This window comes from Heterodontus francisci, chromosome 24 (genome assembly GCF_036365525.1).
Source record: "Heterodontus francisci isolate sHetFra1 chromosome 24, sHetFra1.hap1, whole genome shotgun sequence".
Classification (NCBI taxonomy): domain Eukaryota; kingdom Metazoa; phylum Chordata; class Chondrichthyes; order Heterodontiformes; family Heterodontidae; genus Heterodontus; species Heterodontus francisci.
In genome coordinates this window covers 74,203,386-74,230,062 of record NC_090394.1, presented here as the reverse complement: position 1 = coordinate 74,230,062, position 26,677 = coordinate 74,203,386, and the positions used below count along the sequence as shown (strand labels likewise).

The following is a 26,677-nucleotide window of genomic DNA, read 5'->3' as shown; positions in this document are numbered from 1 at the left end:
CTGTGTTCCCTGGTTACCGACCCGGCTACCGATGGAAGCAGTTGCTTCTTATTTACTCTATCAAAACTCCTTATAATTTTGAACACCTCTATCAAATCTTCCTTCGCTTTCCTCTGCTCTGAGAACATTCCGGCTCCTCTAGCCTAATCATGATGGAGATGGCCCTATATCAAATTTCACACAAACACTGTGGCCTTTCATTATACACTCAGCAATCTCAATACTTCCTCAGTTACTGTTTCGAGAGCAACCCACACCACCTCCCGGTGTGTTATAGTGAAATTAAGAAACACAGTCAGACAACAATGTTTTTTTTTTAAAAAACCTAGTGTTTCATTTAAGCAGTGGCAGCTTTGGGAACATATTTAAATTTGGTTCACAATATCTCAAAATCTAGTCAAATGCAAGGTGGGAACAAAAGACACAACAGTACCATTATCCATTCGATCTGAGTTTGTTTAAAAAGAGCAAAACTGCACATCAAATAATTCACAGGCTACCTGTGTCTACCTTCGATAAGGTACCCTGGACTCGTGACTAAGGCCAGAGCATGTGGAATCGGGACAAGGAGCAGAATGGATAGCAAGCTGGCTATATAATAGCAGAGTAGGGGGTGAAAGGTACTTACTTAGACTAATGACAGCTGGGAAGTGGTGTTCCATAAGGATCAGTGCCGGAACACCGTTGTTCACCATTTGCTTAAATGATTTGGACTCGGGAATCGAAATTACAATTTCAAAACTTGTGCATAACCCTAAATTGGGGGTAAGGTTAATACAGAGGAGGACTGCGACAAAATACGGGGAAGACATTAATAAACTTGCAGTATGGGTGCGTAATTGGCAAATGAACTTCAATGTAAGTAAGTGTGAGGTAGTACATTTTAGTAGAAGGATACTGCCTTGGAAAATAAGTGTCGAAATGGGGTATTGGAACAGAGGGATCTGGGGTAGAGAAACACAAATCACTAAAAGTAGCAACGCAGGTTAATAAGACCATAAAAAAGCAAACAAAGCACTGGGGTTCATTTCCAGAGGGAGAGAATTGAAAAACAGGGAAGTTGTGCTGAACCTTGGTTAGACAGTACTTTTAAGTATTGTCAACAGTTCTGGTCTATATTATAGAAAGGATATAGAGGCACCAGAGACTCTGAAAAATAGATTTACCAGAATGATGCCAGAACTGAAAGGTTATAGTGATCAGGAAAGTTTGAACAGACTCTTTTCTCTAGAAGGTGACCTGGTAGAGGTCTTGAGGATTAAGATAGGGTTTGATGGGGGAGATGTTTCCATTTGTGGGAGAGACCAGAATTGGGGCCATAAATATAAGATAAGCACAAATAAATCCCATCGGGAATTCAAGATAAACTTTTTTTTTTACCCAGAGATTGGAGGAGAATGCGAAACTTGCTACCATAAGGAGTAGTTGAGGTGAATAGCATGGATGCATTTAAGGGGTGGGTAGATAAACACATGCGGGGGAGAGGAATAGAAGGATGTGTTGATGAGGTGAGATGAAGTAAGGTGGGAGGAGGCTCTTGAGGAGCATAAACACCAGCATGGACCTGATGGGCCGAATAGTCTGTTTCTGTGCTGTACACAAGTTATAAATGGAGGGATCCTTTCAAAACTGTTTTATTTTCTTATGACTGATCCATTGAGAGTTAAACCAGTGCCCACTGAGTGACATTAAACACTAACTCGGGCTCCAGCACTAATTCCCATCGGTGCTTCTAAAAATAAACAAATGCCTGTTGGTAAAATCTGTGCCGGTTCAAAGGTGCATGCGGAGCAGGCTGTTGTCCAGCTCCCCTGGGCCCCCACGGTCAGGCCGTTCTTTTGGCTTGACCATGATCTCTGCCAGCCTCTTGGTGTAGTCCTGGTGACCGTACACAAACTGCCACACCGACGTGGGCAGGATCTGCTTGAGGTGCTGTCTCTGCCGGTAGCCATAGACCTTCCTAATCGCCACGCGGCAGAGATCCCGAAGGGCGGGTGGCTCCTGGCTCAGGGCCAGCAGGAACTCCCGGTGCCAGCGGAACTCTGGGCTCAGAAGCCCGCAGGGCAGCCGCCCCCCCTCTCCGCTGGCGATCCGCAGGGGACAGGAGAGGCTGAGCAGTTTGGCTAGCAGGTGGCTGCAATGGAGGTTGGGCCTGCGCTCCAGGAAGAGGGAGAGGGGCGACTCGCCCTGCTCCGTGCGCAGCCCCAGGTCAGCATCATACTCCAGCAACAGGTCAATGAGCTCCTCCCACCCCCCAAAGCAGGCCTCATGCACTGCTGTCCTCCCCTGTCGGTCTTGGGTGTCCACGCTGGCGCCGGCTGCCAGCAACATCCGCACACAGTCCAGGCCAGCCCCCAGCTGCTGCCCACCCTTACTGGAGGCAGCGTGGACGGCCAGCTGGAGCGGTGTGCTGCCGCTGCTTGCCACCCTGCTGTCCACCCGTGCCCCCCGGCCCAGCAGCTCCTCCATCATGCGCTGGTTCAGCAGTCCACTGGCCATGTGCAGCGGGGTCATGCCGTGCTGGTCTGCCGCCTCCAGGTCAGCACCATGTCGTGCCAGGATGGACACCGCCGGCCAAGCCCCGTGTCGCACGGCCAGGTGCATCGCCGTATCCCGGCTCCTGCCCTGGGTCGTCGCATTGACCTGCACCCCATGCTGGCACAGCAGCTGCAGGCAGGACTCAGCTCGGCTCTGCATGGCCGCCATGGCTTTCTCGAACTTGGTCTTTGGTACGATCCAGTCTTGGATGATGTTTGGCCAGTGCACGATGATCAGATGCAGTGCTGTTCGGCCCATGGCGTCCCTGCGGCAAAGAAAGAGAGGACAAAAATAGATGAGAATTTTTGAGAGAGAGGATTTGCATTTCTGCATTGCCTGTCACAACCTCAGGACATCCCAAAACACGGCACAGCCAGTGAAGTACTTTTGAAGTGTAGTCACTGTTGTAATGTAGGAAACGTGGCAGCCAATTTGCTCACAGCAAGATCCCACAAACAGCAATGTGATAATGACCAGATCATCTTTTTTTTTAAGTGTTGTTGGTTGAGGGTATAATATTGGCCCCAGGATACCAGGGAGAACTCCCCTGCTCTTCTTCAAAATATTCGCCATGGGAAGTACCTGAGGGGCCAGACAGGGCCTCGGTTAAATGTCTCAATCGAAAGACGGCACCTCCGACAGTGCTGCTCTGGATTACTTTTATTTTAGTGCAGGGCAAATGATTTGTTATTACTTCCGTCAACAAATCCCATGCACTTGTGCCTGCAATAGTCTTTGTAGCTCGAGTACTGTCATAGTGCAGTTTTTAAGAAGTTCAGGAGGTTCTGAAAATGTCAGTTTCTGGGTAATAATTTAACAATAATTTCATGTCAGTTGTGGCTCAGTGGGTAGCACTTTTGCTTTCAGAGTTGGAAATGTTGGTGGGGGTCTGAAAGTGTGTTTGAGGCAAAATCCCTCATCGCATTTGAAAAAGTACTCGCATATGCACCTGAAGTGCAGTAACCTGCAGGGCTACTGGAAAGTGGGATTAGGCAGATTAGACCCACTCCAGAGACTTGAGCGCATCATCTCGCTGACACTGTACCGCTGTACTGAGGGAGTGCAACACTGTCAGAGGTGCGACCTTTCAGATGAGACATTAAACTGAGGCCCCGTCTGCCCCCTCGGGTGCATGTAAAAGATCCCATGAGGCACTATTTTGAAGAAGAGCAGGAGAGTTCTGCCTGGCGTCCTGGGATCAATATTTATCCTTCAACCAACATCACTTTTAAAAAAAAAACAGATTATCTGGTTATTGTTGTTTGTGGGAGCTTGCTGTGTTTCCTACATGGTAACAGTAACTGCACTGCTATTTTAAAAAAAACTACCCTTCATTGGCTGTAAAGCGCTTTGGGGTGTCCTGAGGTTGTGAAAGGTGCTATATAAGTGCAAGTTCTTTCTTTTACCACCATGGCATCATCATTCAGATTAAATATAGAACATGAATTCTAGTCCACCCAGGCCCCATCTGGAGAGGCCTCGCCTCATGCACACTGCTCGAGAAACTCCAGCACAGATTGGAACATTTAACTTGCATCACTTACCTCGTCTCTATATCAGCCTTTAGTTGAAGTAAGCACTGTAAACTCTTTGCCTTTCTGTATGTTGCAGCCAAGTGGATTGGAAGGATGGCCAACCCCTTAGAATGATAGAAATGTATTATCAGTATCAGACTAAGAACACAGTTTTGAAAAGTATTTGCTTCTTGGAGGTTGTGTTCAAATAATTTTCTTAAAATTGATCATATTGTCTGTGCAGGATGCAAGTTCAAACAATGAAGACTAAACCAAATAGATAGATTATTTTATGGTCAACCGTTAGAGATTAAAAACTCTGAAACACTTAAGACAAAGTAAAAGGAATGGCTGAATAAATTGCTGGGTTTACCTGAGCTGGAAGTGTGGGGAACAAGGCACAGTATTTCCAGATAGTTATGGGATCATTGATTGGATGCACCTTCAGCAAGCTTGTGATATTCTCTTGATCTCCTTTCATAATAGCATCGTGAAGCTTGGCGTGTCGATCATTAAACTCAGCGTGGCATTCACACATTTTTTTATTAGAGGGTTCTTCAAGGGTTTTGTACAAAGTGGCTTCAGGATGAGAACATTTCCTGCTTACGCCATCTCCATGGAACTGATTTGTGGGAAAATTGGGTATTGTCGCTTACATGTGGTCCGATTGAGAGTCCTGCAGACCCTCTTGCTTTGATGTGTTGGGAGAGGTCTCCTATTAGGAGGCAGCGGTTGGAACCGTGCAATTTTGATTTGTTTCGGGTTGCAATGGTAACAGATTGTGACATCACAATCTTTGTGTTGTGTTTGGAATTCTGATTGCAACATCACAATCTTGAGTTGTGTTTGGGATTGGCAAACAAACAGCTGACTTAGTACCGTTTAATTGTTCAATTGCATAAAGATTCTATGAAACCTGGCTATCTGCCATGAAAGTCACTTAATTCATGGCGTAAGTAAGCTGTGCTCATCATGTGCTCTTTTAAAGCCAAGGAACATTTTTCTCCATGGCTCTGACTACCATGTTCGGATTGGGGATTTCGGACTGGCCTGCAGTGACATCATCGCCGAGGCTTCGGATCTGTGGCCAGCACCTACCAAAGTGACCAGTGAGTATTTGGTGATCACAGTCATGCCTGCACCAGGAAAAACTCTTCACTTTCCCCTGCGTGTGGAGAACAAACCATAAAGCAAGAGAAAGGGTCTTGCCCCATGTAGATGAACATTTACACCACTTAACATTTACAACTGTTCGAGGTTTGACTGCTGTTAAATCTTAATTACACTAAGTACATAAAATTTAAAATCCACGGTTTCTTTTGCGGTTTCAGGTAATTTGTCCCAATTCACAGATTGTATTTATATATTGCCTTTTATGTTTATAGTGTCAGCTGTGGCTCAGTTGGTAACATTCTCTGAGCCACACGGTTCCAGGTTCAAGTCCCAGTCCAGGACTTGAGGATGTAATCAAGGCTGACACTCCAGTGCGGTACTGAGGGAGTACTTGTATTTTCTTCTTTGTTTTTTTGTTTATGTTTACAGTTTCAAAATAACTTTATTAAAACCAGATAAACAAAAAACTCAAATTAAAATGCCATTCTCGGCGTCAACGATGCACTCCAGTCCCTGCGGTGCCCACCGGTCGCAGAAGGCCTCAAGCGTACTGGCGGACACCGCATGCTCCTTCTCCAGGGACACCCGGGCGCGAACATAACCGCGGAAGAGGGGCAGGCAATCGGGGAGGACGGACCCCCCGACGGCCCGCAACCTGGACCTGTGAATTGCCACCTTGGCCAGGCCCAGGAGCAGACCGACGAAGAGATCCTCCTCCCGGCCCAAGCCCCTCCGCAACGGGTGCCCAAAGATCAGGAGCGTGGGACTGAAGTGCAGCCAGAATTTGAGGAGCAGCCCCTTCAGATACTCAAATAGGGGCTGCAACCTCGCACACTCCATATAAACGTGGAACACGGACTCGTCCAGGCCGCAGAAAGTACAGGCGGCCTGGGAGTCCGTGAACCTACTTAAAAGTAGGTTGTTTCAATGTGTCCAGGGGATGCGCCTCTTGATGTTTCTTTTGCCTCCGCGTCTTCCTTCCACTTGGACGGGCAATCCCCTCCCCGCCGGAGGCTGTGAAAACCACAGCCTCCGGAACCGACTGAGCGGTGTCTGTTGGATGTGCGGGGGGAGTGGGAGGAGGTGCTGTGGAACCATCCTGGGCTGCCGAGGTGGAGCTGGCGGCCGGGAGGTTGGGGCAGTTCTTACGAACATGCCCCACTCCCTTGCAGACGTGGCACCGCGCCCCGTCCGAGATCCAAAAGACGCGGTAGGCCGTCCCCTGGAACTCCACATTAAATTGGCCCTGAGTCCTCCTCCCGCGCCAGCTGCATAAATAACTGGCGGCGGAAGGAGTAGACATGTTGGAGGCCGTGCTCCCGAAGACCAAGCCGGACTGGGGTGATCCCCGACCTCACCTCCTGCAGATGGTGCAGGTGGGGAAGGAGGAGCTCACTGGGAATAAAGGGCGGGACGTTTGATAACATTATCTGCTGTGCAGTGGCCCCTAGAGGGTCCACCGGCAGGAAAGTCCCACCCACAGTGAGCCCTTTATTCAGGGCCAGGGACACGGCCCGCTCGGTCTTCAGGAAGAACACAGCCTTCCCGTACATTTTTGAGGCTGCCACAATGGCCGAGGGGCCAACAACCTCGGCCATTGCCTTTACACAGTCCTCTATAGACATATTGGGGTGGGGATAGCTCTTTACCCCATGGCTCGAAGTAATTAATTTAAAAGGTGACGGGGTCACACGGGCGGCCACAGAGGCTACAGCCGCATAGGTATGAGAGGGCCCCGCCACCAGTGATGGGCTTGCCATGGTTCAAGAGCCAAACCCACCCCCAAATTGCAGGCAAGCAAACAAACAAACAAATAAAAACAAACAAACAAACAAAGAAACCAACTAGGAGGTTTGGGGAGAGGCTGAGGGTATACAGGAAAGGGGAAAGTCAGGCTGCAAGCGATGACTTTGCTTTTTTTTCTCCTTAAAGTGTGGTACTCAGAGCACTTTAAACACTCCTGGTCTTCTAGTTATGGGAGGGGTCTTCTCCTGGGTCAGCTGAAAGCTGCCCAGGCACTAGTTCGATCCTTATGTCTCTATAGCCAGGCAGCTTCAGCTGACCCAGGCTGGGCAATTAGGGTGGGGAGGGAGCTTCCTTGTGTATTCAGTGCAATTGCACAGCTCCCTATAGAATTGTGTCACCCCCCACCCCTTGTTGTTCCGGCCTCTTCCACCTCCCACAACAGTCCAAATGAAATGAAAGTTTGGTGCTCGACACCCACTTCGAAATACAGCCTTTTTGTCAAAGTCTTTCCTCCTCTGCAGCAAAAGTTGTTCAGAGTTTTGCAGTTCTGTCCTCAGCTCTCCCTCTCCAGCAGCACCTCCAGCAACTGACTGCAGCACTATCAGCTGCACCTCGTTGAGGCACTCAGTATTCCCAATTAGGAAGCAGCCAACCCCAGTGCTGTACCTGTCCTGGGAGTGTTTGATGGGACAGTGTCGAGGGAGCTTTACTCTGTATCTAAGCCTGCTTTTTTTTTTCTTTTTAAGATGGCCTTTATACCCCAGGCCCCTTTTATATATTTCATGTCGAGGGGGCCTTTATTCCTCAGGCCCCCTTTATATACATTTTTTAAAAAAACTTTATTAAAATCAAATAAACAAAAAACTCAAATTAAAATGCCATTCTCAGCATCGACAATGCACTCCAGTCCCTGCGGTGCCCACCAGTTGCGGAAGACCTCAAGCGTACCGGTGGACACCGCATGCTCCTTCTCCAGGGACACCCGGGCGCGAACGTAACCACGGAAGAGGGGCAGGCAATCGGGGAGGACGGACACCCCCGACGGCCCGCAGCCTGGACCTGTGAACTGCCACCTTGGCTAGGCCCAGGAGCAGACCGACGAGGAGATCCTCCTCCCGGCCCACGCCCCTCCTCACTGGGTGCCCAAAGATCAGGAGCGTGGGACTGAGGTGCAGCCAGAACTTGAGGAGCAGCCCCTTCATATACTCAAACAGGGGCTGCAACCTCGCACACTCCATATATACATGGAACACGGACTCGTCCAGGCCGCAGAAAGTACAGGCAGCCTGGGAGTCCGTGAAACTACTTAAAAGTCTATTGCACGGGACTGCCCTGTGCAACACCCTCCACCCCAGGTCCCCGATGTAAAGGGGAACTGAGGGAGTACTGCACTGTCAGAGGTACTGTTTTTTGGATGCGACTTTAAACCGAGGCCCCATCTGCTTGCTTGGAAGGATGTAAAATATCCCATGGCACTATTTTGAAGAAGGGCAGGGGAGTTCTCCCCGGAGTCCTGGCCAATAATTATCCCTCAATCAACATCTCAAAAAAAAGATTACGAGGTCATTATCACATTGCTGTTTGTGGGAGCTTGCTGTGCACAAATTGGCTGCTGTGTTTCCTACATTACAACAGTGACTACACTTCAAAAGTACTTCATTGGCTGTAAAGCACTTTGAGACGTCTGGTGGTCGTGAAAAGCGCTATATAAATACAAGTTTTTCTTCTTTCTTTTCTATCACGACATCATGCCTGTGCCAGCTGTTTTAAAGATCTATCCAATTAGTCATAGGAACAGAGGAAATAGGGGCAGGAGTAGGCCATTCGGCCCATCGAGCCTGCTCCGCCATTCAAACAGATCATGGCTGATCATCTACCGCTACACCATTTTCCCCCACTATCCCCATATCCCTTGATGTCACTAGTATCCAGAAATCTATTGATTTCTGTCTTGAACCTGCTCAATGATTGAGCTTCTGGGGTAGAGAGTTCCAAAGATTCACCAACCTCTGAGTAAAGAAATTCCTCCTCATCTCTGTCTTAAATGACCTGCCTCTTATTCTGAGACTGTGTCCCCTGGTTCTAGACTCACCAGTCAGAGGAAATATCCTATCCACGTCTACTCTGTCACGCCCTGTTAGCATTTTGTAAGTTTCAATAAGATCACCTCTTATTCTTCGAAGCTCTAGAGAATACAGGCCCAGTTTCTGCAATCTCTTTTCCTAAGACAATCCCACCATCCCAGGGATTAGCCTGGTGAACCTCCGTTGCACTCCCTCTATGGCAAGTATATCCTTCCTTAGATAAGGAGACCAAAACTGTACACAATACTCCAGCTGCGGTCTCATGAAGGCTCTATACAATTGCAGCAAGACATCTTTACTCTGTACTCAAATCCCCTTGCAATGAAGGCCAACATACTATCTGCCTTCCTAATTGCTTGCTGCACCTGCATGTTAACTTTTAGTGACTCATGAACAAGGACACCCAGGTCCCTTTGGACATCAACACTTCCCAAACTCTCTCCATTTAAGAAATACTCTGCCTTTCTGTTTTTCTACCAAAGTGGATCACTTCACACTTATTCACATTATATTCCATTCGCCATTTCTTGCCCATTCACATAGCCTGTCCAAATCCCCTCGAAGCCTCCTCACAACTTACATTTGGAAATATTAAATTTGGTCCGCATATCCAAATCATTTATATAGATTGTGAACAGCTGTGGCCCCAGCACTGATTCTTGTGGTACCCCATGAGTAACAGCCTGCCATCCTGAGAATGACACGTTTATTCCTACTCTCTGCTAACCAATTCACAATCCAAAGAAGTATATTACCCCCAATCCCTTGTGTTCTAAAATAAAAACAGAAAGTGCTAGAAATACTCAGCAGGTCAGGCAGCATCTGTGGAGAGAGAAGCAGAGTTAACGTTTCTGGTCTGTGACCTTTCATCAGAACTCGGGTCACAGAACTGAAACGTTAACTCTGCTTCTCTCTCTACAGATGCTACCTGACCTGCTGTTTATTTCCAGCATTTTCTGTTTTTATTTTGGATTTCCAGCATTGCAGTATTTTGCTTTTATACCCATGTATTCTGATTTTGTTTACTAAGCTCCTGTGTGGGACCTTATCAAAAGCCTTCTGAAAATCCAAATACACCACATCCACTGGTTCTGCTTTATCTATGCTACAAGCAACATCTTCAAAAAAACTCCCAATAGGTTTGTCAAACATGATTTCCCTTTCATAAATCCATATTGACTCTGCTCAATCATATCATTATTTTCCAAGTGTCCAGTTATCTCATCCTTTATAGTAGATTCTAACATTTTCCCTACTACTGATGTCAAACTAACAGGCCTGTAGTTCTCCATTTCTCTCTCACTCCCTTCTTAAATAGTGGGGTTACATTTGCTACTTTCCAGTCTGCAGGAACCCTTCCAGAATCTATAGAATTTTGAAAGATAACCACCAGTGCATCCACTATCTCTATAGCCACCTCCTTCAGTACTCTGGGATGTAGCTTATCTGGTCCAGGGGATTTATCAAATTTCAATCCAATTAATTTTTCGAGTACTACCTCTTTATTGATACTAATTACTTTAAGTTCCTCATTTTTACAAGTCCCCTAGTATTTCTGGGAGATTTTCTGTATCTGCCTCCATGAAAACAGACACAAAGTAATTGTTTAGTCTCTCTGCCACTTTCCCCATTCTCCACCACAAATTCTCCTGTCTCCATCTGCAATGGACCCACATTTGTCCTTGCTAATCTTTCCCCACTCTTTCCCCTTAGCCCTGCAAATTTTTCTTTCTCAGGTATATATCCAATTCCCTTTTGAAAGTTGCTAGTGAATCTGCTTCCATTGCCCTTCTAGGCAGTGCATTCCAGAACTCTTTACTCTTCAAATAGTTCCTGGGATCTCGGCAGCTGGGGCCTCAATTGAATATCTCATTTGAAAGACGGGACCTCCGACAACGCAGCACTCCCTCAGTACTGCAGTGAAATGTCAGCCTAGATTTTGTGCTCAAGTCTCTTGTGTGGACTTGAACCCACGATCTTCCGACTGAGGCGAGAGTGCTACCAGCCTAATTATGTGTGAAGGAAGAAAAAATAGGTCAGAAGTTTCAGGAAAAGCGACTTGTATTTTGAATTATAATTTTCTGCTCATGAACTCAGTTTCCTAACTGCTGTTCAGCTGGGTGGGAATAAAATGCCCCAAGAGTTAACCTGATGTGCCACTGTGCTCTTTTCTGCATTAGCTAAGCCAAGAACACTGTTCACCAATGAAACCATATCAGAAGAATGGGGGGGGGGGGGGGGGTGATGCAGAGAGGAGATGGGGGGTGGGTTGTGGATAGTAACTCATACAGTGTGTGTGTGTGAAGATAACTCATTATTTGATGAGAACTGTGATAAATTGACCTTTAAGAGTTTTCTCCTTGTGCTCTTGTTGAGGGCATATTAACTTCTCTTATTTACTGTTTGCTGCCAGATGCAAAGCACACCTCAGGAGTGGGGACTTGTCTGTATGCTTCCCCCGAACAACTGAGAGGCTCTTGCTATGACTTTAAGGTACGCATATCTGTTAAAAACGTAATCCTCCTGTTTAATTTCCATTTTCTAATTGTGAATTCTCCAGGCCAGCTTGTTAACTCATAGATACTTACGGCTGGAATAAAAGAATGCAAAATATAATTCAGGGTGATGGGATGTTTTATCAAAACCATTAAATTAGTGGAAACCTGGATTGCACCCCCCCCGCCCCAAAAGCTGTTGAGGCTGGGGAGCAATTGAAAAGTTTAAAACTGAGGCAAGGGTATTAAGGGTTACAGAACCAAGGCAGGTGGATGGCCATTATCCAGTTCAATGACAGAATCGGTTCAAGGCGCTGAATTGCCGCCTTCCTTTCCTAATTGATTGAGAAACTGCAGGGTTTCCTTTGTCAGATTATCGGGACTAAATTATTATGTTAAGTCTTTTTGATTGTACTATTCTTACTATGTACTATACGTCAAGTGTTGTCTTCTGTGAGGCAGGGATAGAGGTTATGGGATAATTGAAGCAGGGTGATCGGTTATAATTCAGACCTTATTTTTCAATAAAATGTTGATTGTCACATTATTATATGTAAATAGCAAAACTTACAGGAACTTGAGAAGCAGAGTTGTTTGGAAGGTTTCTGCAGTACAGGCAGAGGAGCTGAAATATAAATACAGACAACAGCGCCACCATTGGCTGAAGGGGATAATTGCAGTGTGACAAGTTTACATAGACAGGGATTATTATAAATGTGAAGATATGAATTTATAATTTAATATTTAACAAAAGTGTAACAAAAATGTGACAACAGGAAATAAGATTTTATACACAGGAAATAGAGGAACAAAATGGTTTATTAATTTATTAAATTTGTATAAATGACTGCGCAATACAACCTGCATAAATATAAGGTTGCTCTTGTAAAATTGAAGGAACATTTGCAGGTTATATCTTCTCCACCTCATACTTTGCAACTGTCCATCCTGGCTTCTAATTAGCATTTTTGCAATGGTTTACATCATGGACATTAAGTCTGTGATGTACTAGAAATCAAATCTGTAACAACTTGTATTGATATAGCACCTGAACGTAGTAAGAAATCCCAAGGTGCTTCACAGGAGTTTTATCAAAACAAAATTTGACAATGAGACATGCGTAAGGACAGATGACCAAAAGCTTAGTCAAAGAGATAGGTTTTAATGAGCGTTTTAAAGGAGGGGAGAGAGGCAGAGAGGTTTAGGGAGGGAATTCAAGTTTAGGGCCCAGGCAACTGAAGGCACAGCCACCAATGCTGGAGTGACGGTAATCAGGGATGCTCAAGAGGCCTGAATTGGAGGAGTGGAGGGACCTCGGAGGGTTGTAGGGCTGGAGGAGATTACAGAGATATGGAGAGATTTGAAAACAAGGATGAAAATTTTAAAATCTGGATATTGTTGGACTGGGAGCCAGTCTAGATCAGCGAACACAAGGGTGGTGGGTGAACCGGTCTTTGTGCAAGTTAGGACACAGGCAACAGAGTTTTTTGAGCTCAACACAAATATCTGAAGAGTTCTATATTGCACTATTTTCCCCTTGTATTTGTTAAACTTATATACTTCCATTGCAATGATGGCTCTGTTTTCCTGATGTACCTTCTGCAGTTAGTCATAGAGTTATACAGCACAGAAACAGGCCCTTCGGAGTCTGTGCCAGCCATCAAGCACCTGTCTATTCTAATCCCATTTTCTAGCACTTGGCCCGTAGCCTTGTATGCTATGGCGTTTCAAATGTTCATCTAAATGCTTCTTAAATGTTGCGAGGGTTCCTGCTTCTACCACCCTTTCAGGCAGTGTGCTCCAGATTCCAACCACACTCTGGGTGAAATTTTCTTTTCCTCAAATCCCCTCTTAAATCTATGCCCCCTGGTTATTGACACCTCCTCTAAGGGAAAAAGTTGCTTCCTATCTATGCCCCTATCTATTGTATACCTCAGTCAGGTCCCCCCTCGGCCTTCTCTGCTGTAAGGAAAACAACCCTAGCCGATCCAGTCTCTCTTCATAGCTGAAATGCTCCAGCCCAGGCAACATCCTGGTGAATCTCCTCTGCACCCTCTCCAGTGCAATCACATCCTTCCTAGAGTGTGGCGACCAGAACTGAAAAGACAGTACTCCAGCTGTGGCCTAACTAGCGTTTTATATAGCTCCATCATAACCTCCCTGCTCTTATATTCTACGCCTCGGCTAATAAAGGCAACTATCCCATATGCCTTCCTAATCACCTTATCTACCCGTGCTGTTGCCTTTAGTGATCTAAGTTAGCACAAGAGATTCCCCTATGACAGCATCAGCATTTGCAGGAAGTATCCCATATAGCAAAGGTTGAAAGCCACTGGCTTACACCACTTTCTTGTACTGAATTGTAACTATACATACAAGGTTCAATGAAAGAAATTTAGAACAGACAGAAGGAGTAACTTCTTCACACAGATTGAGATTGCAGAATTAACTTCCAATTCTTGAGCATCCTCGATTACCACCGCTCTATCATTGTCAGCCGTGCTATCAGTTGCCTGGGCCCTAAACTCTGTGGTTGAAACATTCTTGATTAGATTAGATGGGTGGTTAAAAGGATGAAGGATATGGGAAGAGGATGGGTAAACATGATTGGATCCACTTCCTCAGGTGGAGGTAAACTAGGGCGGCGCAGTGGTTAGCACCGCAGCCTCAGCTCCAGCGACCCGGGTTCAATTCTGGGTACTGCCTGTGTGGAGTTTGCAAGTTCTCCCTGTGTCTGCGTGGGTTTTCTCCGGATGCTCCGGTTTCCTCCCACAAGCCAAAAGACTTGCAGGTTGGGAGGTAAATTGGCCATTATAAATTGCCCCTAGTATTGGTAGGTGGTAGGGAAATATAGGGACAGCTGGGGATGTGGTAGGAATATGGGATTAGTGTAGGATTAGTATAAATGGGTGGTTGATGGTCGGCACAGACTCGGTGGGCCGAAGGGCCTGTTTCAGTGCTGTATCTCTAAACTAAACTAAACTCCGACAGGGATTGGTTGGGGTGAATGGACTGTTTCCATGCTGTAACATCTGTGTTTCAATCTCCACTTTTAGTCAGATATGTACAGTGTAGGTATCATCCTACTGGAGCTCTTCCAGCCCTTTGGAACCATGATGGAAAGGATAAAGACACTCACAGCGATTCGAGAATGCCACATCCCAGAGGACTTTACACACCGGTGGCCTGTACATGCTAAATATGTTAAGATGCTAACCAGCAGAATCGCTTCCTGCAGACTGAGTGCAGATGAGATGTTGGCCACTGAACTTTTCCATAGTTCACTTGAGGTAGGGTGAAAAGCTTTGTTCCTGAAAATTGATTTAGGGAGTAAGGGCAGAAGTTCCTCGTTCAAAACCCATCAGAATTCCTGCTTTTCTCTGTAAGCACCCATTGACAAATAAGAGATTTGGAAAAACGGTGATTTCTGAGAATGCAGTTTTGTTAGCAAGCCGTTAGTTGATTGTAAAGAAAATTGGGTATTGCCCTGTTTCTCACCCTAAGGAATTTAACTTTGCCTCTTGCATTTAATCAGCCATGACTTAGTGGGTAGCTCCCTCTCCTCTGAATCAGAAGGTTGTGGGTTCAAGCCACACTCCAGGACAACACTCCCAATGCAGTACCGAGAGTCCTACACTGTCGGTGATGGTGTCTTTCAGATGAGACTTTAAACCAAGGCCCCATCTGCCCCCTCAAGTGGATGTAAAAGATCCCACAGCCACTACTTGAAGAGCAGGAGAGTTCTCCCTGGTGTCCTGGTCAATATTTATCCTTCAACCGACATCTCAAATATACTATCTGGTCATTTATTTCATTTGTGGGATCTTGCTGTGTGCAAATTGGCTGCTGCATTTCCTACATTACAGCAGTGACTACACTTAAAGTACCTAATTGGCTGGAAAGTGCTTTGTCCTAAGATCACAAAAGGCACAATAAAAATGTAAATCTTCCTTGTTGGTGGGAGGGGGAGGGAGAATCGGAGGAGGGATTTAATCTCATTCATCTAGGTCAACTTTGGCCTTCGGTGAAGATTTAGCCTCCTTAGAAAATGGAGGGGAAAATATAATTTAAATATAATCTGGGGCTATAGCAGGATTAGTTTTGGATTGCTCATGTAAAGAGCTGATGGGCTAGATAACTACCTCCTGTGCTGTTTTGTGCTTCAGCAATTTTTCTTTTACTTCTCCCTGATAATGGCTGATATTTCACACATAGGCTACTACACCACAGGACGACCTGGAACAGAAAGTCGTGATCCAGGAACACAAAATTAAGAGCCTACAACAGAAAGTGATTGATCAGGAAGATGAAATCAGAAACCTCAAAGAGAAAATCAAATTACTGACTGGGGAGGGGGAACCCAGCTAGTTCATGGTTTCCTGGAGAAAATTTCTCCCAGTCTTTTCCGCCCAAGTTCATTTTGAATACCTCATGTGACGAGAGCGTGTTTTGTGAATGTACATGTTTAATGAGTTGGTTGTGCAAGGTTTGCATTCATTTTCATTCATGGAAGCGCTGGGGCTCAGTGTGTAGGGCTCAGTGTGTAGCACTCACCTGAGTCAGAAAGTCATAGGTTCAAGTCCCACTCACGCCTCGAGCATAAAAATCTAGGCTGACACTCCCAGTGCAGTACTGAGGGAGGATGTCGGAAATGCTGTCTTCCGTATAAGATGTTAAATCAAGGCTCCATCTGCACTTTGAGGTGGACATAAAAGAGTTCATGACACTAATCGAAGATTAGGGGAGTTCTCCGTGATGTCCTGGCGTTTTCTATCCCTCAATTAACTAAACTTCTTAACTTTACTAAAAAAAATCTAATCTAAAATTTTCTGTGTTTCCAACATTATAATGACTATACTACAAAAGTACTTCATTGGCTATGAAGTGCTGAGACATCCTGAGGCACTATATAAATGCAAGTCTTTCTCTCTATAAATAGGAGGTAGCTGTGGCCTGACCAAAGATACATTAACTGGCCATTCATCTCATTACTGTTTGTAGAATCTTACTACATGCAACTATAGTTGCTGTGGTTCCTCCACATGTGCCTGCATTTCAGATGCACTTTGAAATATAAGTGCAAGTCCATTTTAAGAATGGATTTCCTGCACGTTTCCTCAATTAAATGTACTGGTCAAAGAGATGTGTAGGAAAGCAAAGGGGTGTACATACCTTCACCAAACTGACTGCAGCTTTAAGAAGGCTGCTCACCATCACCTTCGAGGGCAAATAATGCTGCCCTTGCCAGCAATGCCCACATTGAGAATGAATAAAAGTAGTCTGAAGTGCATAGCAATGGTATTAAGGCCTTGAGCACAAATCTGCTCGTGTTTAGTCCTCTATGATGCTAAAGCTGTCTCTCATGTTTGGATGTATGTACTGTGACATTCTAACTGGTAAAAGCTACATTATCTGATGTAAAATATATTTCAATGCTTCTTGACTGCTCGGCAATTCACAAACATCAGCTGTGAACGTTAGCTCTTTAAAGAATTATTACATAGTTTACAGCAACTATACATTCCTTCAAGGCACAAAAACCCCAAAAGTAAATGCAGTCAACCGTGGATAACAAAGGAAGTTAAGGATTGTATAAGATTAAAAGAAAAGGTCTATAAAGTTGCCAGAAATAGTAGTAAACTTGAGGATTGGGAGGATTTTAGAATACAGCAAAGCAGGACGAAGAAACTGATAAAGAAAGGGAGAATAGAATAGTAAGCTAGCAAAAAATATAAAAACGGACTGCAAAAGCTTCTATAGGTATGGAAAAAGGAAACGTTGGCTACGGCAAATGTGGGTCCATTACAGGCTGAGTCAGGAGAATTTAAAATGGGAATACAAAAATGGCAGAGAAGCTAAATGATTACTTTGTGTCTGTCTTCACTGAGGGAGATACAAGAAATCTCCCAGAATTAGAGATCCAAGGGACTAGGGAGAATGAGGAATTGAAGGAAATTAGTGTTAGCAAGTTTTATATTGGAGGAATTAATGGGCTGATGGTTGATAAGTCTCCAGGACCTGCTATCCCAGGATGTTGAAAGAGGTAGCTATGGAGATAGTGGATGCATTGATCATCTTCCAAAATTCTGGAGCAGTTCCTGCAGATTGGAAGGCAGCAAATGTCACCCCACTATTTAAGAAGGGAGTGAGAGAAAAAGAAAACAGGGAATTACAAACCTATTAACCTTACATCAGTCGTTGGGAAAATGCTAGAATCTATTCTAAAGGATGTGATAAATAGACACTTGGGTAATAATGATCTGATTGGGTATAGCCAACATGGATTTATGAATGCGAAATCATGTTTGACGATCCTGTTGGGAGTTTTTTGAGAATGTTACAGAATTTATAAAGCTGAGTCAGTGGGCGTGGCATACTTGGATTTTCAGAAGGCTTTTGATGTTCCCCACTGGAGGTTGGTTCGCAAAATTAAAGCACATGGGATAGGAGGTAATATACTGGCATGGATTAAGGATTGGTTAACAGGCAGAGTAGGAATAAATGGGTAATTCTCATGTTGGTAGGCTGTGACTAGTGGGGTACCGCAGGGATTAGTGCTTGGGCCCCTGCTGTCCGCAATATATCAATGACTTGGATGTGGGGACCAAATGTAATATTTCCAAGTTCACAGATGACACAAATCTAGGTGGGAATGTGTAATAAAAACAAGAAATACTGGAAATACTCAGCAGATCTGGCAGCATCTGTGGAGAGAGAAGCAGAGTTAATGTTTCAGGTCAGTGACCTTTCATCAGAACGGTGGGAATGTGTGTTGCGAGGAAGATGCAAAGCAGCTTCAAGGGGATTTGGACAGACTTAATGAGTGGGCAAGAACGTGGCAGATGGAATATAATGTGGAAAAATGTAAGATAGGAGGAATAGATGTGCAGAGTATTTCTTAAATGGTAAGATGTACAAAGGGACCAGGGTGTCCTCATCAATAAGTCACTGAAAGCTAACATGCAGGTGCAGCAAGCAATTAAGGCTAATTTCTTAACTCAGAGGGTTGTAAATCTTTGGAATTCTGTAACCCAGAGGGCTGTGGAAGCTCAGTCATTGAGTATGTTTAAAGCAGAGATCGACAGATTTCTAAATACCAATGACAAAGGGATATGGGGATAATGCGGGGATAAAAGGCATTGAAGTGGATGATCAGCCATGATCGTATTGAATGGTGGGGCAGTTTGATGGGCTGAATGGCCTACTCTTGTTCAGCAACAGTTGTGATCAACCTGTTTCAGGCACCAATCCACAGGGTATTCATCATAAAGGACAGCACTGTAGGAATTACTGCTCCTCAATGATAGTCCATACTACAAGAGGAACTGGTAACAGGTGGGTCTCAGATAAAGCATTGTTTACAAGCTTGGTATACTTAACTCCCCAAAAGTACACGTGATATTTTAATCCTTATACTATTAAAACTGTGTTCAATTTTATTTGAGATGCAACTTTCCAAGAAAAGAGCAAAAGGAGCTCTCGAGACTGAGTGTGTATGAAAAGGAGGATTGGCAGGGTGGGAGTTAAAGAAAATTCTGATTTTTGATTTACTTTTATGGATAGTCTCCAAGTAGCTATCTTCCCCAAAAATTTCCACTTGCTTATAGTTTGATAGCATGGCAGAGCCACTCACTCAGCTTTTCGGATCACTGAACCTACAAGTGAAGACAATGCAAATACTGGCCCATCTTATGTTGCTGCTTGTGTCAGTCGCATGCCTGGCTGATGGTGCACAGGCAGAAAAAAACCCTAATTTTTAAAATTTAGATGAACTAAAATGCACAACTTTAATTTAAAAAATGGTTTCAGTTTAAAGAATGCCTTTAAAAAGATATTTATTAAGTTGTTTGAATAGGTACTTCCTCATATGCAAACATTGAGATTTAAATGCACAGGTGTTAGCTGCACAGGGCTAAAAGTAGATTTTCACCATAACAATGATTCACTTCAGCAGCTTTAGTGCTAGATGAAAGCATGCTAGATTCTCACAGGATTTCACCCATCTTTGCACATTGGCTGGAATACCGGCAATCTCCGCTTGCTTCAAGGCACAGTACAGCACAATGTCAGCCAACGTCAGATCAACTCCCACGACCCAGGGGCTCTCGCCGAGGGCTGAGTTTAAGGAACGCAGCACGGCCGCCTTCTCCTTGTTGCTGCCCTTTTTCAGCTGGAAGATGGCGACATCCACCCAGTTGTCGATCTGTGTTGAGGTCACTGCATCATATTCGCGGCCAAGTAACGCAAAGAGGAAACGGGCGACATTTCCCTCACCTTCGATGCAGCACATACTTTGGATGCTAAACTTCATCTGAGTTTTACACACTGGCAAAAGGAGGAAAACAAAAACTGTCACGCATGGCAAGTCCATCTTAAAGACATGAGCAAACTTTAAGACTTGCATCATTCAGAATTTCTACTTAGTTACTTAATGGCCATGCCAACAACTAGCACTCCCTGTGCGTGATAGGCAGGGTCAGTACTCAGTCGTCCTGGGACCTAGGTCAATGAAAACCGATGAGCAAACAGCTGCTCCAATACACGCGCTGCCATGAAGGTCCGTTATAATATTTTTTGAAAATCAATAACCATGTTGCTGGAAGAAACTTGTAATGACCCAGTCGTCGAGTACTGTCAAAGCTTATGCCAGAATCAGCAGCAATTGTCTAGGCTTCTGACACTTCCTCAATTATTAGAAGATTACCTTCCTGCACCAATTCAAAGTATCTGGCAATATCCCTCAAAATGAGAATGAACAGCTCAGCAAAACTCATAGCACAACTTAAATTCTTGCTTTTTCTGTCAAATCTCAAGACTTTGCACTTAACTCTTTGGTCACCAATCTAGTTTGCCCAGGTCTGTCTGTATTATTGCACATTGGTTATCATTGGCCATTGCATCCACTTTTGCACCAGACACCATAGCAAATATTCTGTCCTCAGCCATTTATAAAAACGGCCTGTTTCAGTATAAATTTGCCCGAGTACGGATTTATAGATTTCCTTTTAAATGACTGAGCACAATCTAATTACAATGAGCAAACCTGGGCTTCAAACTGATCATTTAACAAAATTTGTCACTTGTTTATTTCAGTAAAGTGTCTTTACAGCAGAGTCTAAAATTTCTGTTGGTACACCATGAAGAGCTCAATTTGTTTTGCAAAATTACTAAACTGCAAACTGAAAACTCCAACAATTCACTTTGTTTTCAGGAAAGTTCCAATTACACTCCAATATATTTTTTTCTCACCATCCTTCCAGACGAGAGTGAAGCCAAGTTGATATTCCCGCCGTGAACGACAGCAGTTTCCTTCACCTAGACAGTTCCAGAGTTTTGAGGGAACATTTTGCACGGAGGAGTGCACATGCACTGAAGACAGCACCTTGTATTGTTCACACAGCAAACCGTGCAGGACTAATAGGGACAGTGGCACCTCAGAAGGGCTGGCATTGATGACAATGTCTCGGAGGACACCAGAACTCTAAAGTGAAGCGTAATTAAATTAAAAGAGAATTGCAATTGCAACACAAACAGTACAAACTGACAACATAGGAACAGGAGGAGGCCATTCAACCCCTCAAGCCTATTTCTCCCATTCAATCAGATCATGGTTGATCTGTACCCTTATCTAAAAAAAAAATCTTAGTCTTGAAAAGTTAATTGACGCAGCAACTGACCAAAAGTGGAAAAACACCGATTTTACTCATGCCAAGGACACCATTATATGAACAGACATGTATAGCAACATGTTGAGTATGTTCTTCATAGCTACACATATGGAGCCTTCAATTATGTGAACATAGGGTGTCAGGCAGTAATTTTAGAACTGTTATACTGATATAAGGCTGCTTTTATCATAACCCTCCTGCATTTCTGCAGATTAACATGCAGGTTCCACTGATAGATCTAGGACAACAGCATTAATATCAGAATTGCACAGGGAGACTTATGTAATGTAGATATGTTAGGAGCTGCCACATTCCCACTTTTTAATCTGTTTAACACATGGCTCACTCTTATTAACTACAATAAAAGTTTTTCTATACAAGTCTTAGTTAAAACTGCTCCTTATGTAAACATTTAACAGCAGTTGTGCACTACCAATATCTGCAATGTATTTGGGGAGGTCAAGTTACATTCAAAGTTAAAATAAATTAAGATGTTGCAAATTTCAGTGACTTTTTGCATAAATTATACATTTTACCTTTGGCATACCAGGGCCAGAAGGTGTAAGGGGAGAAATGGATTGGTGATGAAAGTGCAGTTAAGGAGAAATGTCTTTAGGTAGATTTTGAAAGCAGGGAGGGTGATGTATTAGAGCTGGACTGAGAAAAGGGCACATCACCCAGCATGTACCAAGAGCTCTAAAGAGACCAGCAGAAATGTCTGTAGCTCACTGAGCAAAAAAGAGCTACTGTGTTATTCAGTGGATACCACTCCCGCTTCTGAATCAACAGGTTGCAGGTTCAAGTTCCAGTCCAGGGCTTGAGCACAACAATCTAGGCCGATGGCCCAGTACAGTAGCGAGGGAGTGCTGCACTGTCAGAGATGCTGTCTTTCAGATGAGACATTAAACCGAGGCCCCATCTGCTCTCAGGTGGATATAAAAGATCCCATGGCACTATTTTGAAGAGTAGCAGAGTTCTCCCTGGTGAACTGGCCAATATTTATCCCTCAATCAACATTGCAAAAACAGATTATCTGGTCATTATCGGATTGCTGTTTGTGGGAGCTTGCTGTGCACAATTTGGCTGCTGCGTTTCCTACAGTGCAACAGTGGCTACATTCAAGAGTAGCATTCATTAGCTGCAAAGCGTTTTGGGGTGTCCTGTGGTCATGAAAGCTGCTATATAAATGCAGGTCTCTCCCTCCCCTCCCCCCCCCACTCCATTAAATTCACCCTTAAAGCAGTTGCTCATTTAACGAGATATGAGTCGAGATTCAAACTTACCTTTCCCAGTACGGAATCTAAATTAGCTACAGTATGGATTGTCGGTACAAGACAGGCGTGGTTAATTTCTGCAACATCAAGGTCAGCATCTGGTGTAAGAACAGTCTTTGACAGCCCATCAACAACTGCCTTCAACTCGTACAAACGTTTCAGGATTTCGGTTTGCCTTGATTCCAAGTTCTGGAGTGCTGGACACTCATCTGCATCCTGAAAAACCAACCAATGGATTAAGTAGTCATTTGTCGTGCTGTTGTTTGTGGGACCATGATGTGTGCCAATTGGCTGCCATATTTCCCTCTATTTCAACGGTTACTAGGATTTAAAAGTTGTCTTTGAAGTGCATTGTGATGTCCTAAGGCCATGAAAGGCTAAATAAATGAAAGTTGTTTTCTCTATTCATTTTATGAATGAGGAAAATTTGCACATTGAACTACTTATTTATTTATTTACCAGTTACCTTGAGAGTGCCCTCTGGTTACTCATCAGAGGAAACAGTTTCTCCTTATCTATTCTATCAAAACGCTTCATAATTTTGAACATCGCTTATTAAATCTTTCCTTAACCTTTCCTGCTCTCAGCAGAACAATCCCAGCTTCTCTAGTTCTCCCACAAAAGTGAAGTCCCTCATCCCTGGTACCATTCTGGTGAACTACTTCTGCATCATTCCTGGTGTGGTGCCCATAATTGGATACAATACCCCAGCTGAGGCCTCACCAGTAATCTATAAAGGTTTATTTAGCATCACTTCCCTTGTTTTTTGTGCTCTTTCGATTTATAAAGCCCAGGATCCCATATGCATTAAATAAACAGCTTTATCAACTTGAACCTGCCACCTTCAAAATAAAAGTGCATTAAAATACAAATTACATAGAATTTACAGCACAGAAACATGCTAGTCAGCCAACTGGTCTATGATGGTGTTAATGCTGCACATGACCCTCATCCCACTCCTCTTAAATCCAACCCTATCAACATTTCCTCCTATTTGTTTCTCCTTCATGTATTTATCTAGCTTTCCCTTAAATACATTGATGCTATTCACTACAACTACTCCCTGTGGTAGCAAGTTCCACACTCATCACTCTCTGGGTAAAGAAGTTTTTCCTGAACTCTTTATTTATCACTGACTATTTTATCTTTATAGCCCCTAGTTCTGGTCTCCCTCACAAGTGGAAATACTCTGTGTCTACCCTATCAAACCAAGAGAAAAAAAAGAGTCCAGCCTGTTCAGTCTTCTTGATAACCAGACTGAGAGGTTATATCTATCATTCTTGTCAATTTTTTTTACACTTTCTCCAGTGCCTCTATATCCTTTCTATAATATGGAGACCAGAATGGTGCCCAGTACTGGAGGATATAACTAATAACATCTTGTATTTTGTCTCAGTCCTCATTAATAAACAGAATGGAGATGTAATTGGCAAATTAATTTCAATATAGAGGTGGTGCATTTGGTAGGAAGAAAAGGGGCCCACATACACCTTGGAAACTAAATGTTTAAATGGGGTAGACAGAGGAGCCAAAGGGATCTAGGGATACAGATACACAAATTAAAAGTAGTGACACAGGTTAATAAGCCTGTTAAAAAAAAAGCAGGGTTAATTTCTAGAGGGATGGAATTGAAAAGCACAGATGTTTAACAGTGTGATTTTCCCCTTTGAATGGAAAACAGAAGTGCTTGATTCCTAATACAATTTACAGCCCACTTACAACCCTCAGAAATGAAGTTTGAAACATCCACTTCACAAGAAAACGATTTCACGATTGTTAAACAAAACAAGATGCACCTCCTTTCGGATGAGACATTTAACCAAGGCACCATCTGCCCTCAGGTGGGCGTAAAAAATCCCACAGCACAATTTTGAGGAGCAGGGAAGTTATCTTTGGTGTCCTGACCAATATTTCTCTCAATCAACATCCCAAAGAACACATTTCACAGAATTGTTACAGAGCAGGAGGCAGCCATTCGGCCCATCATGTCTGCACCAAATGGGCAATTCACCTAATGCCATTCCCCCACCTTCTCCCCATATCCCTGCACATTATTCCAGTTCAGACAAGAGTCTAATTCCCCTTTGAATGTCTCGATTGAACCTGCCTCCACCACTTACAGGCAGTGCATTCCAGATCCTAACCACTTGCTGCATGAAGTTTTTCCTCATGTCGCTTTTGCCAATCACTTTAAATCTGTGCCCTCTCATTCTCTATCCTTTCACAAGTGGAAACGGTTTTTTCCTATCCACTCGCTCCAAACCCCTCATGATTTTGAATACCGCTATCAAATCTCCTCTCAGCCTTCACTTCTCCAAGGAAAACAGTCCCAATCTATCTTCGTAACTGAAATTCCTCATCCCTGGAACTATTCTCGTGAATCTCTTCTGTACTCTCTCCAATGCCTTCACATCTTTCCGAAAGTGCAGCGCCCAGAACTGGACGCAATACTCCAACTGAGGTCGAACTAGTGTCTTATACAAGTTCAACATAACCTCCCTGCTCTTGTACACCATGCCACTATTAAAGTCTAGGATACTGTATGTTTTATTAACTGCTCTCTCAACCAGTCCTGCCACCTTTAATGACTTACTGAACTGGAGTACCCATATAAATACCGTGGCTACAACAGCAGGTCAGAGGCTAGGAATCCTGAGGCGAGTAACTCACCTCCTGACTCCCCAAAGCCTGTCCACCATCTACAAGGCGCAAGTCAGGAGTGTGATGGAATACTCTCCACTTGCCTGGATGGGTGCAGCTCCAACAACACTCAAGAAGCTTGACACCATCCAGGACAAAGCAGCCCACTTGATTGGCACCCCATCTACAAACATTCACTCCCTCCACCATCAACACAGTGGCAGCAGTGTGTACCATCTACAAGATGCACTGCAGCAATGCACCAAGGCTCCTTAGACAGCACCTTCCAAACGCACGACCTCTACCAACCAGAAGGACAAGGGCAGCAAATGCATGGGAACACCACCACCTGCAAGTTCCCCTCCAAGTCACACACCATCCTGACTTGGAACTATATCGCCGTTCCTTCACTGTCGCTGGGTCAAAATCCTGGAACTCCCTTCCTAACAGCACTGTGGGTGTACCTACCCCAAATGGACTGCAGCGGTTCAAGAAGGCAGCTCACCACCACCTTCTCCAGGGCAATTAGGGATGAGCAATAAATGCTGGCCTGGCCAGCGACACCCACATCCCATGAATTAATTTTTAAAAAAAACTTATGCACATATACACCCAGATCCTTCTGCTCTGGAATCCCCTTTAGAGTTGTACCCTTTGTTATATTGTCTCTTTACATTCTTCCCACCAAAATAAATCACTTCACATTTCTCCACATTGAATTTCATCTGCCACTTGTCCGCTCATTCACCCAACTCGCCTATGTCCTTTTGAATTTCTACACCATCCTCATCACAGTTCACAATGTTTTGTATAATTGGCTGTAAAACATCTCATTCACCCTGAGAATGTCAAAGACGCTATGGAAATGCAAGTCTTCCTTCCAATAATGACTCTTTAACAGGTTACATTTGTAGAGCACATTGGTTAGGCCAGTGCTGCACAATGTAAATACATTCTCATCCTGCCACCTTCAAAATAAATAAGTGGCAGTGAAACACAATCAGCCCGTAGAGTTGAACCGTAAAAGGTGGAGGCAAGTCAGCGCGGAATACGCGGCTTGAGGCTCCAGGCGGCCTGTGGGAAGTGCAGGCCTCTCCAACCCAACCACACCACCCCCCGCCGAACATTTCGTACCTGAACGTCCGCAGTGCTTCGGTGAATGTTCGGCAGCTTGTACATGCAGGTGGGCAACTCCACAGTCTGCTCAGCCAGTAGATACGGCTTTACCTTATACATCTGCATGGTAGACAGACCCGGCCCAGCTGCACCTTACCAACCGCCCGTAGCAACGCACCATGGAAACCGGATACCTACCATCAACCGCCGCGGCCGCAACGCCCACGTATCCCATTCCTTCATTTCATTGGTCACACCTCCGTCCCCTTCTGGTTTCTGTTTGGATAGCGGAGACGTCAATCAAATAAAAATACAATAGTTTGATTCAAATAATTTAGTATAAAATTTAACTCTTCTCTTTAGTATTAAATTCGAAAGTTAGCATCAAAACGTTTTACTTTTAAAGAATAACAAGTAATAGTTGACTGGTTCCGCGGGGCGCTTGGCAATATGGGTGTTGTAGTTTAGAACGCAGAATTGGCATGGGTA

General features: G+C 44.3%; 3 protein-coding genes across 5 annotated transcripts in view; 1 reads left to right on the top strand and 2 right to left on the bottom strand.

Annotated features, from left to right (window-relative positions):
• eif2ak1 (eukaryotic translation initiation factor 2-alpha kinase 1) overlaps positions 1–16,925 on the top strand; it is a 39,909-nt gene extending 22,984 nt beyond the window's left edge. For all 3 annotated transcript variants that reach the window (XM_068056599.1, XM_068056598.1, XM_068056597.1), the window contains exons 12-15: positions 5,041–5,161; positions 11,409–11,488; positions 14,547–14,780; positions 15,706–16,925. In XM_068056599.1, coding sequence (XP_067912700.1) covers positions 5,041–5,161; positions 11,409–11,488; positions 14,547–14,780; positions 15,706–15,858 — 588 coding nt within the window. In that variant the 3' untranslated portion in view covers positions 15,859–16,925. The remainder of the gene's footprint in view (positions 1–5,040; positions 5,162–11,408; positions 11,489–14,546; positions 14,781–15,705) is intronic.
• On the bottom strand, positions 1,774–4,590 carry LOC137383715 (ankyrin repeat domain-containing protein 61-like). Its single transcript, XM_068056896.1, has 3 exons — positions 4,426–4,590; positions 4,083–4,177; positions 1,774–2,803 (listed from the first exon to the last, which is right to left on the bottom strand). The coding sequence occupies exons 1-3, from the start codon at positions 4,588–4,590 to the stop codon at positions 1,774–1,776; spliced, it is 1,290 nt and encodes a 429-aa protein (XP_067912997.1).
• A 2,383-nt stretch (positions 16,926–19,308) lies between the features above and the next one.
• On the bottom strand, positions 19,309–26,394 carry aimp2 (aminoacyl tRNA synthetase complex interacting multifunctional protein 2). Its single transcript, XM_068056604.1, has 4 exons — positions 26,207–26,394; positions 22,442–22,648; positions 20,740–20,971; positions 19,309–19,815 (listed from the first exon to the last, which is right to left on the bottom strand). The coding sequence occupies exons 1-4, from the start codon at positions 26,312–26,314 to the stop codon at positions 19,433–19,435; spliced, it is 930 nt and encodes a 309-aa protein (XP_067912705.1). The 5' UTR covers positions 26,315–26,394; the 3' UTR covers positions 19,309–19,432.
• Between the last annotated feature and the right edge of the window lie 283 nt (positions 26,395–26,677).